Source organism: Podarcis melisellensis, assembly GCF_964234715.1.
Source record: "Podarcis melisellensis genome assembly, chromosome: 1".
NCBI classification, from domain to species: Eukaryota; Metazoa; Chordata; class Lepidosauria; order Squamata; family Lacertidae; genus Podarcis; species Podarcis melisellensis.
Window position 1 is genome coordinate 28,961,296 of NC_138528.1, and position 12,012 is coordinate 28,973,307.

Below are 12,012 nucleotides of genomic sequence, written 5' to 3' on the forward strand. Positions count from 1 at the left end.
GAGTTATCTGGTTTACATGGTTTTAACTGGTATCTTAGCCATTGTTTCTAAAACTTATTGTTGCTTCCCACCCACAGCCAAACCAGACACTTAAAAAGCACAAATATTTGCCAGCTGGGCTTCATGACAAAGCACACACCTTGAAGCCAAAAATTCCCAAGCTCAATCCACAGTATCCCTGATTAAAATGGTAGAAGGGTGTGGCTCAGTGGAAGAGCATCTCCTTTGAATACAAAAGGTTCCAAAGTCAATCCCAGCTGTGAATTTCCCCTGTGAAACTCTGGAGAGCCATTGCTAGTCAATTCAGTTAGGACAATATTGATGTACCAACGGTCTGACTCAGCACCAGGCAGCTTCATACACAACACTGTTCAGAAAGCAGGCAGGATTATTTGAACAGCAAGTGTCAGTAGTGGTCATAAATTGCATTATGATGTCACAGTTCAGTAAGGGTCAGGCTACAGTTTGGGCAGAATAATGTGGCCTTGGCTGAGAAAAGGCCTATCTCTCTATACCCCACAACCCTAAAATTCCCCCATCTCTACTCACATTACCAACAAAAGGCTATTTGGGGGCCTGCCCACCTACTCAGATGTGCCCTTGTCAATCTGAACTACACAATCTATGGCAACATCATTCACTCTCCACAAGGTGAACCCATGACAGCATGTTCCTTTATATGCACTCCTGCACCACAAACAAACAACCCCAGATTTACTAGATGTTCCAATCCTGCTGCACTGACTGCATTTCACCCTGCCCTATGGCATTACAGGTAGGTCTACCCCACTCACCACCTCCAAACGCCAACACACCCTGCAGCTCCATTCTTCACCGCCGACCCTTCTCAATCCACCCTAGAGACTTGAAGTATGATCACAAATGAAGTTAGGGAAAAGTAATCTGATTTACCAGCCATAAAGCGCTCATGGTTGACATAGCCTTCCTTGCCACCACATGGCCTTGGTGTAAACGGCAACAGCTATTTATGTGGTTATTATGGGGATTTATTTGTTTTTCATTCAGGGTTAATTAGGGGGCTTTCGAAAAGGAAGGGCTGACAGTGCTGTCTGGAAATGGTTATAGAGCAGCAAAAGGCCAGCACAGCTTGCCCACGTGTAGCATTTTACCAAGAGCAAGCTTGCAGTTCATTTTAACAGCGCCTGCCATTCTACTGAGGGAGAGCTCCACATAGGGCAGCCTCAAGACATGTTGCTAACTGAGGGAAAAGACAAAATGGCGTCTCTTTCCATTCCATATACAGAAGCTGACTGGACTGGCAGGTGAGTCTTAGGCCCCATCTGCACTATAAAGCTGCCGCCTACCACTCTGAACAATCATGGCTTCCCCCAAAGAATCTTGGGAAGTGTAGTTTGCTAAGGGTGCTGTAACTTGATAGGAGACCCCCTATTCCCCTGACAGAACTATAATTCCCACACTACCCTGGAAAGAGGGATTATTAAACTACTGTGGGAACTGTAGCTCTGTCAGTGTGAATAGGGATCTCTTTGCAACCTTAACAAACTACAGTTCCCAGGACTCTTTGGGGAAAACCATGACTGTTTAAAGTGATAGGATACAGCTTCAAAGGTATGGTACCTCAGTTCAAAACTGTCAGTGGGACAGCATCCTCCACCACATGCGAGGGTTGCAGCCTAGCTTAGCAGGGCAGGGCAGGCTGTGTCCTCCAGCACCTTGCTGTCCCTCCCAGCCTTTCTGCATCTTCTGCCTAAGGCAGCCATCTAATGTTGACACTGGCCCTGGTTCCATGGTTCTGCCACAGGCCATCTATATTGCCTCTGATGTTCCATTCCTATGCCTACCATTGCTCTAAGGATGAGAGAGAAATTCAATTCAGTTCACCTTTGAATGCGAACTTACCTAATTCGCACTTTCTGAAACAAGGTGCAAACTGAAGCAAAGGTTCCAAAAGTTGCACTTCTCTTAGCCAAACACTGTGTACAAAAGTGTCTATGCTAGGGTAAAGTGTGCATGTTTGTGAAAAAAAACCTTTTTAAAAAAATATTGGGGCAGATTGTTTTTTGCTTTAAATGTGCTTATTAGGCGAAATTGCATACCAAAATGTGTATACTAGGATAAATTTGCACTAAGATGCTGATAAATGAGGTGGAAATCTGGAGAACCAAACTTAAGACAGAAAAAAGAGAAACTGAGTGAAATAGAAATTGACAGATCTGCCCATCCCTACTTTGCTCTCTGCAGCACATTTAGAATCGACAACTTCCATTGTCAATGGGTGCTTCCAGATGTGGAAATTTTGCAGCACCCAGCCACTGCTATTCAGTGTTAAGCTGGAAGGAGAATAGCAGCCCTGCTTCCAGACTTCTGGAATCCAAATAATATATCAGAAAGTGTTAAATACTTCCTTCTCCCCTCACTACACTGCTAATTATTATTGCTTCCTCTCCCTCACTGCAGGGAGGGATGGGATAAAACTGATATAAAGGTTATGTTCTCTGGAAAGGGAAGGGTTAAAGTAATAGTGTTAACTCCTAGAGTTGGAGCACAGAGAAGGAAAATTATAAAGACCATAACCAGGGGGGGGGTGCTAATTATTTGGGGGAGGAGCTGGATCACCTGAGGTCGGTGGGAGGCATGAAAGAGAAGCTGAACAGGGAAAACATAGACATTTCTGTTCATTACATGACATGCAGATGTCCATTAAAAGGTGAGTGAACACCTTGTGGCTATTTCACAACAAGGGCACTATATAGAGGCAGCCATGGGGTCTTGTTTCCTGACCTATAGGATGATGACCAAGGCCTGAAGGAGACACTATAGCAGCACAAAGCAGATATCAGGTTCCAGGTACCAGAGGAAGGATCTGCAAGACACAAAAGATCGCCCACAAAAGGCAGATGTTGCTTTGACAATGGCCTGAGCAAAACTGGCACGCCTATGGAGTGGCCAAGCCTTAGCTACAAGGCAACAAATTTTAAAGGGACCCACTCTAGCAAAACAGGGCTCAGCAGCTCAGTGGTAACATGTCAATGAACTCTGTCCCACAAACATTCATATGGTAATAAGGGAGAAGGCCATCCGTGATTTGCTGGTTTGGATCAATACTGTCTCAGACATTTTTACTGCAATGCAGCCTGCCAAATTGTCTTCTATCTCCTGTCTGACATCATCTAACCAACTGTCTCTCACTGCCCCATCTATGCCTCTGTATCTGACCTGACCCATTTAACTGTTCTGTACCCACTTTAGACAAACTCCTTAGCTCATGAACACTGTTCAGCCCCACTGATACATTGGTGGTGCAGCTGCTGAGTTTGCCGGCAATCAGATGAATATTGTGGATTTAACTGACCCCCATTATTCTTGTCCAGTGAATGGGCTCCTGATGGGTATTTCCATTTTTCTTCTACTTATGCCACTCGTATCTGTTCTGTAGCCCAGGCTCAACAATTCACACCTAGCCCATTTTTCGCTAATTTGGCGTTCTCAATAAGGTAGAAGACATGAATACACTCTGAAACTCTGTGCAGCAAGTATTGTCTGTCTCCAGTTGCTAAGAACAGCAGACTCCCACAGCTGCATCTTACAAGCTACACTCCCAAGAGCTATCCCTGTATTAGATGTTAAAACAAAGCAGGTTAAACTATGGGCTCTCCAGATTTTGTTGGGGTCTCTCTCCCATCAGTCCTGGCTGCTAGTCGTCGTCGTCTTCTTCTTCTTCTTCTTCTTCTTCTTCTTCTTCTTCTTCTTCTTCTTCTTCTTCTTCTCTTCTTTGGCAATCACTTGTAGCCGAGTAAGATTGTCTTCCATAAACATGGTTTTAACAGATTCAGGTGAATAGCCGTGTTGATAATAACAAGATGAAATTATAACTAACAGGATGAAAGATGAAAAAATCTTTTTTAATAATTCCAGTGGCACCATAGAGATCAACTAAATATAAGCTTTCAAGGTATGAGCTTTCGTGTGTAATACACACTTCATCAGATACTCTGAAGCAGAGGTCGCTTCAACCTTATAACTGTTGATGACTGTTATGGCAGTTGGTTCCACAGGGAAGGGCAAGGGATTTTTAAAGGGATAGATGACCAAAATTAGCTTTAGTATGTATAATGGGACATGAATCCAATATATCTATTCAGACCAGGTCTCTCCATAGTTTTTAGTTTGGTAATGAGTTGTAATTCAGCAACTTCTCTTTTAAGTGTATTTCTAAAATTCTTTTGTAATAAGACAGCCACTGGCAGAGGAAGAGGGGGGTGGGGGAGTGACCGCCCCCAGCACTATGATTCCGGTGGGGTGCCATTGTGGCCCTCCCCCCACTGTGCTGGGCGCCACGCCCCCAGGACATGCGCCACGGCCCTGTGGGCAACATGCCACGCCCCCAGTACGCGCATCACGGCCCCAGGATGTGCGCCACACCCCTACAGGCGGCACACCATGCCCCCGGAACAGGAGGCACATCCCCCAGGACGCGCGCCAGTCATGCCCCTGTCTGCTCTCCGCCACTAAAGACAGTCACTCTAAGATCCTGCACAGAATGTCCTGGGAGATTGAGGTGTTCTCCTATTGGTTTCTCTGTTTTATTATTCCTGGTGTCAGATTTATGCCCTTTGGCATAAAGTTTGCCCTGTTTGTCCAATATAGAGAGCTGAAGGGCACTGTTGGCATTTGATATACAGTGGTACCTCGGGTTACATACGCTTCAGGTTACATACGCTTCAGGTTACACACTCCGCTAACCCAGAAATAGTGCTTCAGGTTAAGAACTTTGCTTCAGGATAAGAAGTGAAATCGGGCTCCGGCGCAGGAGCAGCAGCAGCAGGAGGCCCCATTAGCTAAAGTGGTGCTTCAGGTTAAGAACAGTTTCAGGTTAAGTACGGACCTCTGGAACGAATAAAGTACTTAACCCGAGGTACCACTGTATAATGTTGAAAGATGAACAATTTAATAGGCCTGAAATTGTATGTTTGATGTTATTGGGGCCAATAATGATGCTGTTCAGGTGTATGTGGCAGCAAAGTTGGCATCTAGATTTATTGCAGGCTCTTGCGCCAGTGCCCATGTTAGGTCTGGTTGTTGTATTATTGTGTGTGAGGAGCTGTTTAAGACTGGGTGGCTTTCTGTAGGCAATGAAAGGTTTTCCTTCCAGAGCTTTGGAAAAAGAGCTGTCATTAATCTAAGAGATGTTGCAAATCTCTGATGATGCGTTGAACTGTTTTAACTTGAGAGCTGTATGTGATTACTAGTGGTGTTCTATTGTTTTCTCTTTTGGGTCTATCTTGCCGCAAGGTTTTAACACTGAGTCCATAAGTGACTGTGGAGGCCACTTCTGGAGGCACACATCCTTCCACAGTGGGGACATTGGCTTCTGATCACAGTGTGGATTTGTCAAGCGTGCCTTCCTCTTAGCATGTTTCTCCCTTGCGTCCTGAGTTCGAGTGTCTTCAAAGCCCATGCCACCTTTGGTAAAGGCTGTTCTCCAATTGGAGCACTCACAGGCAAGTGTTTCCCAAATGTTGGTGTTTATACTACATTTTTTAAAATTTGCCTTTGCTTTAAACCTCTTTTGATGACCACCAGCATTACGCTTTCCATTTTTAAGTTCGGAATAGAGTAGTTGCTTTGGTAGACGATAATCAGGCATCTGCACAACATGACCAGTCCAACGAAGTTGATGTTAAAGAATCACTGCTTCAACACTGGTGATCTTTTCTTCTTCCAGTACATTGGTATTAGTTCACCTGCCTTCCCAAGTGATGTGTAAAAATTTTCGGAGCCACCGTTGATGGAATCTTTCAAGGAGTTGGAGATGGTGTTTATAAGTGGTCCATGTTTCACAAGCATACAGTAAGGTTAGTAGTACAATAGCTTTGTAAACAAGCATTTTGGTTTCCTTGTGAATGTCCCAGTTCTCAAATACTCTGCATTTCAATCGGGAGAAAACCGCACTCGCAGAGCTTAGGCGATGCTGGATTTCGGCACCAATGTCAGCCCTTGTGGAAAGATAACTGCCCAGCTAGGAGAAGTGATCAACATTTTCCAACGTTACACCATTGAGTTGGATTTATGGCGCTGCAGAGGGGTTATTTTGTACTTGTTGGTGCAGCACTTTGGTTTTTGGGATGTTGAGCGATAGGCCAAGCTTGGCCTATGGTCAGGGATGGTTAGGTATTCAGCAACACCTAAAGAATCACAGATTAGCCACCTCTGTGTTATAAAGTGTGATGCACGTTTACAGCAGGGGCAGGTATAGCTCCCTGCTAGCAATGGTGCACTCAATAACCAACAGAGGTCTGTGACAATCACATTATGCTGCACATAGCACACAGCAATCTCAACAGTAACAGCTGTGAGAGCTAGGGGGAAGAATCTGCATTTTCGCAGTGACAAAATACTCCAGTTTCAGCACTGCAAAAATGTGATATTTCTGCAACAGAAGCACTACGTTGAGAAAACAATGCCTGTATCCTTAGCAACAAGCGGAGGTGTATTTATTACCAGAAAGCAGCAACAAACCACTGTTTAGTGCTTTCAGTTCACTGTACTACCCAGAATTAGACAAATTCATAGAAGGCAAGGCTATCAATGGCTACTAGCCATGATGGCTATGTGCTATCTCCCCAATCAGAGGCATTTTGCATCTGAATACAAGTGGCTGGGAATTGCAAGTGGCTGTTGCACACTTGTTCAGCTAGCAGGTTTTCCTTTTTTATATATGTACATATTTATTTAACATATCATTTCCAACAGTCATATAACTTCTTATACAATGTTTTAGACTTCCATCAACACCTCTGATGATTTTTCATTCTTTATCACTTATTCTGCATTTCTTAATTTCTCTATTACTCTTAATTGTCATTAACTAATAATTCTCCTCATAGTCTTTCTTGCAATATTTCAGATAATCCTCCTTACAAAACTTCTTGCAGTCCTACTAGCGTAATCTGTTCATTACAATTACTTTTCAAATAGTTCGTATATTTACTCCAGTCTTCTAAGAATCTCTGATCCCGCAGGTTTCAAATCCTTCCTGTTAATTTATCTAGTTCTGCATAGTCCATCAATTTCATTCTCCATTCTTCTTTTGTCGGTAATTCTTCTTGCTTCCATTTTTGTGCAATAATATTCTTGCTGTTGTCATTGCGTATAAAAACAACTTATAATCCTGTCTATTAATATCATTTCCTACAATGCCAAGTAAAAATGTTTCTGGTTTCTTAATAAATGTATATTTCAACATCTTTTTCATCTCATTATATATCATTTCCCAGAAGTTTTTCACTTTTTTACATTCCCACCACATGTGATAAAAAGTCCCTTCCTTTTCTTTACATTTCCAACATTTGTTACTTGTTTTATAGATTTTAGCTAATTTCACAGGTGTAATATACCACCTATAAATCATCTTCATCAAATTTTCTTTCAAAGTGTTGCATGCAGTAATTTTTAATCCTTCTTTCCACAGTTTTCCACAGTCTTTTAACTGTATATTATATCCAAAATCTTTGGTCCAGTGTATCATCACCGACTTTGCCTCCTCATTTTTCAAATGCCATTCAAGCAGCAATTAATACATTTTAGACAAAATTTTATACTTATTATTCAATACCTCTATTTCAAATTTTGATTTATTATCATCAAATCCTTTTTCTCTCAAATCCTGTTTAAACATTTCATTGACTTGGCGATAGTGCAGCCAGTCATTCACATATCCTTTAACCTCTTCCTAAGATTTCATTTTCCATTTACTTCCTTTTGTATTAATTTTTCATACGTAACCCAATTTTTACTCATATTTATCTTTTTCACACTCATCACTTCTAATGGAGACAGCCACTGCAGTGTTTTATGTTCTAATAGGTTTTTATACCTGTCCCATGTTTCAAATAGAGATCTTCGGAATATATGGTTTCCAACTCCTTTATGGACTTTTGTCTTATTAAACCATAAATATGTGTGCCAACCAAATCTATTATCATAACCTTCCAAATCCAAGAAATCTGTATTTTCTAACAACATCCATTCCTTTAACCAACAAAGTCAAGATGCTTCATAGTACAGTTTCAAGTCTGGCAGGGCGAAGCCCCCTCTTTCTTTAACATCTGTTAATAACTTATATTGGATTCTTGGTTTCTTCCCCTGCCCAGCTATCAGGTTTTCCAAAGGCATCTGGTTACACACTGTGCTCTCATCCACACTTCCTTTTGTGCCATGTTTCTAGGTGCAAGTCCGGGCTTTCCAGATCAGCATCCAAGCAGGTCTTTTTTTGGTCCCAGCACTTTCCTCGGGAAAGCCCACGTTTTACTGCTGAAATGCAGCAAGCGGCCAAACTGCTCAGGCAAGCACCTGGAAAGGCCAAACCTGTGCCTCAAAAGCATGGAGTAGTGTGGAAGAGCCCTGTGGTATGCTGGTCTAGACAGGCCATTGGCCTGATTCAGCAGGGCTATACTTATGTTCTTATTGCTCGTGCTTGGCAGACAAGTCAACACATGCCTGTTGTCACACTTACCCCTTTGCCCAGGTCCTCCAAGATCACTTGCTCGATCTCCTGCCTGCTGCTCTGAGGGGCTTGGCTGTGCAGCACCTTGAGTGTGCGAGTGTATTCCTCAGGCAAGAGATAGTCGAGAGCCCCCAGGTGCTGCCCCACTTTGATGAAGGTGCCCCGGTTGGCACAACACAGGTCTCGGAGACGTTCTGCAGAGCGCAGATGCACCTGAAGAGGGGGAGAAAGAGAGGGAGGGAGGTTGAAAGACTCAGAAACATCCAAAACTTTGACTGAATCCCTTTCTTCCAATCATACGCTAACCTATCTTGTCTTCCCAGGCTGCCATTTTGCTTGTTCTGGGTGTGTGTTACCATAAGGCTCCCTGTGTTTACCATTAGAACAGGACGCATCTTTGGGGAAAACAGTCACTGTTTTCTCCAGGATGCCCCTACAATTGCAGACCAGGGCTTGATGTGGGCCAGTACCTACATGTGTATGCAGACTGCAGGCATTAGAAGTTCTACATAACCACATCTAGTCTCCTCAATAAGCACCATGCAGACAGTGCTTTAAGGTAGGGTGGGGAACCTCAAGTCCAGGGTCTGAATGCAGCTCTCTGGGCCTATCTATCCCTTGAGACTTCCCCAGGCCACACACCCTCCCCTCTAAGTGGCCTTGCTTCAACCCTCCCCCAAATGTTTTTGCCTTACTGGAATGCGTCCTTGAACCCTGATTGGGGACAGAGAGGGGTTGTGAGTGTGTGTAGAAACTAGCTACTGTACAAAGGAAAAAGAATTGACTTGGGATAGTTCAGTCAGTAGAGCATGAGGCTCTTAATCTCAAGGTCGTGGGTTCAAGCCCCATGTTGGGCAAAAGATTCCTTGGACTAGAAGACCGTCATAGTCTCTTCCAACTCTACAATTCTATGATGCCCCTATTTGCTCCACCTACTTTTGACTCTGACTCCACCCACCACCGTCATGTGGTCCCCAGAAGGGCATGTGGACCTCAGGTTGAAGAAAGTTGTGTACCCCCGCCTCAAAGAGGTACACAAACAAGCAGGCAAGATATTTAGATTCCAGTCCCTTGAAAGCCTGGTGCTCACCACTTCCTTACACTGGGCTGCTGGAAGCAGAAGCTGCCATTCCACCTGCCTCTGCAAACCCCCTTGCAGCGGTTGGGCAACGGTGTGCAAAAAGGCAGCTTTCAGCTCTAGACTCAAAAATAATACTCTTGCAAGGAGCAGGAAGCTTCTGCCATGGAAATGTGTGGTCACGAGTACAGTAGCTCTATGCATCGTGCCTTACATTGCTCCCTTGATGTGGTTGCTTGGAGTGACAGAGATATCAAGAGAGAGAGAAAGCTTGGAATGGATTGGAAATGAAAGGGTGCAGACAGGGCGGGGGGAGTGAAGAGGGGGGGAGAGAGGGATGGAGCCAGAGCAGCTGGGCAGTTTGTCACAGTACAGGGAGTTCAGCCCATTACAGGGAAACAGCTTTTATGCAGCTTGGATAATTGTCCTCGACACTGTCTCCAACAGAGGAGAAAGCGGAGGGAAGGGGGATCAGCAGCAAAAGCAGGGAGGGGCTATCTATAGCTGTCCGGAATTAACTTGCATTTCAGAGAAAGGAAGGGCAGGCTGGGCACACTTGAGGGGGGAAATGCCACTTCAACCCAGATATTGCTCGTGGTGAGAAAGAAACAGCAACAACAACAAAATTTCAGGAACTGTACAGAGTGTCAGGGCTACTGGGAACACCCACCCACACTCCACACACAAAGCAAACACACAATTAGGCCCGCATGGGAGCGCACCAGATTGAGCCAAGGGAGCAAAAGAGACATCTGACCCCAATGTTGATTCACCTCCTAAAATGTAAGTTCAAAATCTTTTTTAACTGCCAGTTACTAGCAAGTGATTGCCTTGCAGCCAATGTGTCACTGCAAAGGAAGCATGGTTCTACCATATGGCGATTCTGCCTCAATCCAGAGACGAGGAAGTTCATGCGAGCAAGTCCCACTGGGATTCCTGCGGATTTATAACACTGGTCACCAACATGGAAATAGGTACTGGAAGAGCATTTTCCCTCCTTTAAGTGTTCGGGTTGAAAAACAGGCCACAGAACAGATGGCAGCCATGTCAACAAAAGATGTTGTAAGGCCAGGTACTCCAGCTAAACAAGGAAAAGAAGATTTTGAACGCCATTTGCAGTTCATTGTGTGTACTTGACGTGGTAATTAACAATCCCTGGCCATGACGCTGCAAAATACAATTCAAGCTACTAGCTTTTTTCCAACCTGTCCAGCAAGTAATACAATAAATAACTTGAGGGGAAAAGTTTGTTTCTTGCCATTTCCAAAGCATTTACTGAACAGATAATATTTAATGCTACTTAACAAAACAAACATCCTGCACATTATTCACTGATTGCATTATGTAATTTGTTGTTGTTGTTATCATGACTGAATTAAAGAGAGACTAAAGGTCAAGCTCAACTAGATGCCATTCACACAATTATCTATTTCATGCATGGCTTTTAAAACAGTAAAGAGTGGTCAGAGCAGGGGCCCCAATCCAGACTGAAACCCTGGCGGGGTGAGGATGGAAGAGCTCTAACCTTTCTGCCCCTCGTGGTGGTCCCAATTCAAATCAAGGCCTGCTTCACCTCTTTTTTGCAATGGAGGGAATTTATATTATGTACAGTGGAGAGCAAAGGTTTAAAGTCGCCTTATCGACTATCACCCCTACCAGATTCCCAAATGGACCACCATACCTCATTTTTTTTAAGGCATTAATGTAATTTCTAATTGTGTGTATGGCATCTTGTCTACTTCAACCCTAAGGCTGTGTTCTAACTAGAGTTTCCTTGTACAACTTATGCATTGGTGTAGTCCTAAACTAGAAATACAGAGAATGGTATTTCAAGAGTGACGTAAATTAAGGAACCCTCAATGAATCTTCTAAGAAAAACAGGATAAAGGTGGCAATTGGCATAGGAATTTCTAGCTGTTTTCGACTGTGCCAACTCTGCTGATCCTACTGATTCCCAGCCTGTAGGTTATAGAGGGAACATTCAGCAATGAGATTAACACAGTTCTATCCTAGATAGCATGCAAGTGTCCAGCGCACTGAAATGACATTCAAACAATTCATTCTGAAAATGCCCTGGAAGTTGCTCCTATTGCTCAAGTTACTTCTAGCTTCTGTAATGAATCTTATTAACAAAAAGGCAGAAAAAAACCAGCCATGCCTTGTTTAGAGAAACCAATATGAAGGGATGATAGCCTTAAAATATCCGAAAGGATGGGGATAAAGAAGATGAACTGTTCACTCCAGCAACTTAAAAAATATAATAGAGTTTAAGATGCAAGAGCACAGAACTGCCTAGGGTAAATTGACCAATTAAAATGTAACAAGTCATCAGATTGGGATGGATCTGAAATAACACAATCTAAGATGCCAAGGGACGCAGACTAGGGACCCTGGCAGTAGAGTTAAAACACCATCAAGGGCAGCTCACAGTCTGAAGGAATTATAT

The 12,012-nt window shown here is 43.5% G+C and overlaps 1 protein-coding gene and 1 long non-coding RNA gene across 6 annotated transcripts in view; one reads left to right on the forward strand and one right to left on the reverse strand.

Moving 5' to 3' along the window:
• The window catches only part of ADCK1 (aarF domain containing kinase 1), a 102,951-nt gene that overhangs the window by 55,988 nt on the left and 34,951 nt on the right, over positions 1–12,012 (reverse strand). For all 5 annotated transcript variants that reach the window (XM_081912478.1, XM_081912475.1, XM_081912476.1 and 2 more), the window contains one exon: positions 8,498–8,701. In XM_081912478.1, the coding sequence (XP_081768604.1) occupies positions 8,498–8,701 (204 nt within the window). The remainder of the gene's footprint in view (positions 1–8,497; positions 8,702–12,012) is intronic.
• LOC309373429 lies at positions 5,567–10,837 on the forward strand. The gene is made up of 2 exons (XR_014170021.1): positions 5,567–5,837; positions 10,404–10,837. It is a non-coding gene; the product is annotated as an uncharacterized lncRNA (long non-coding RNA).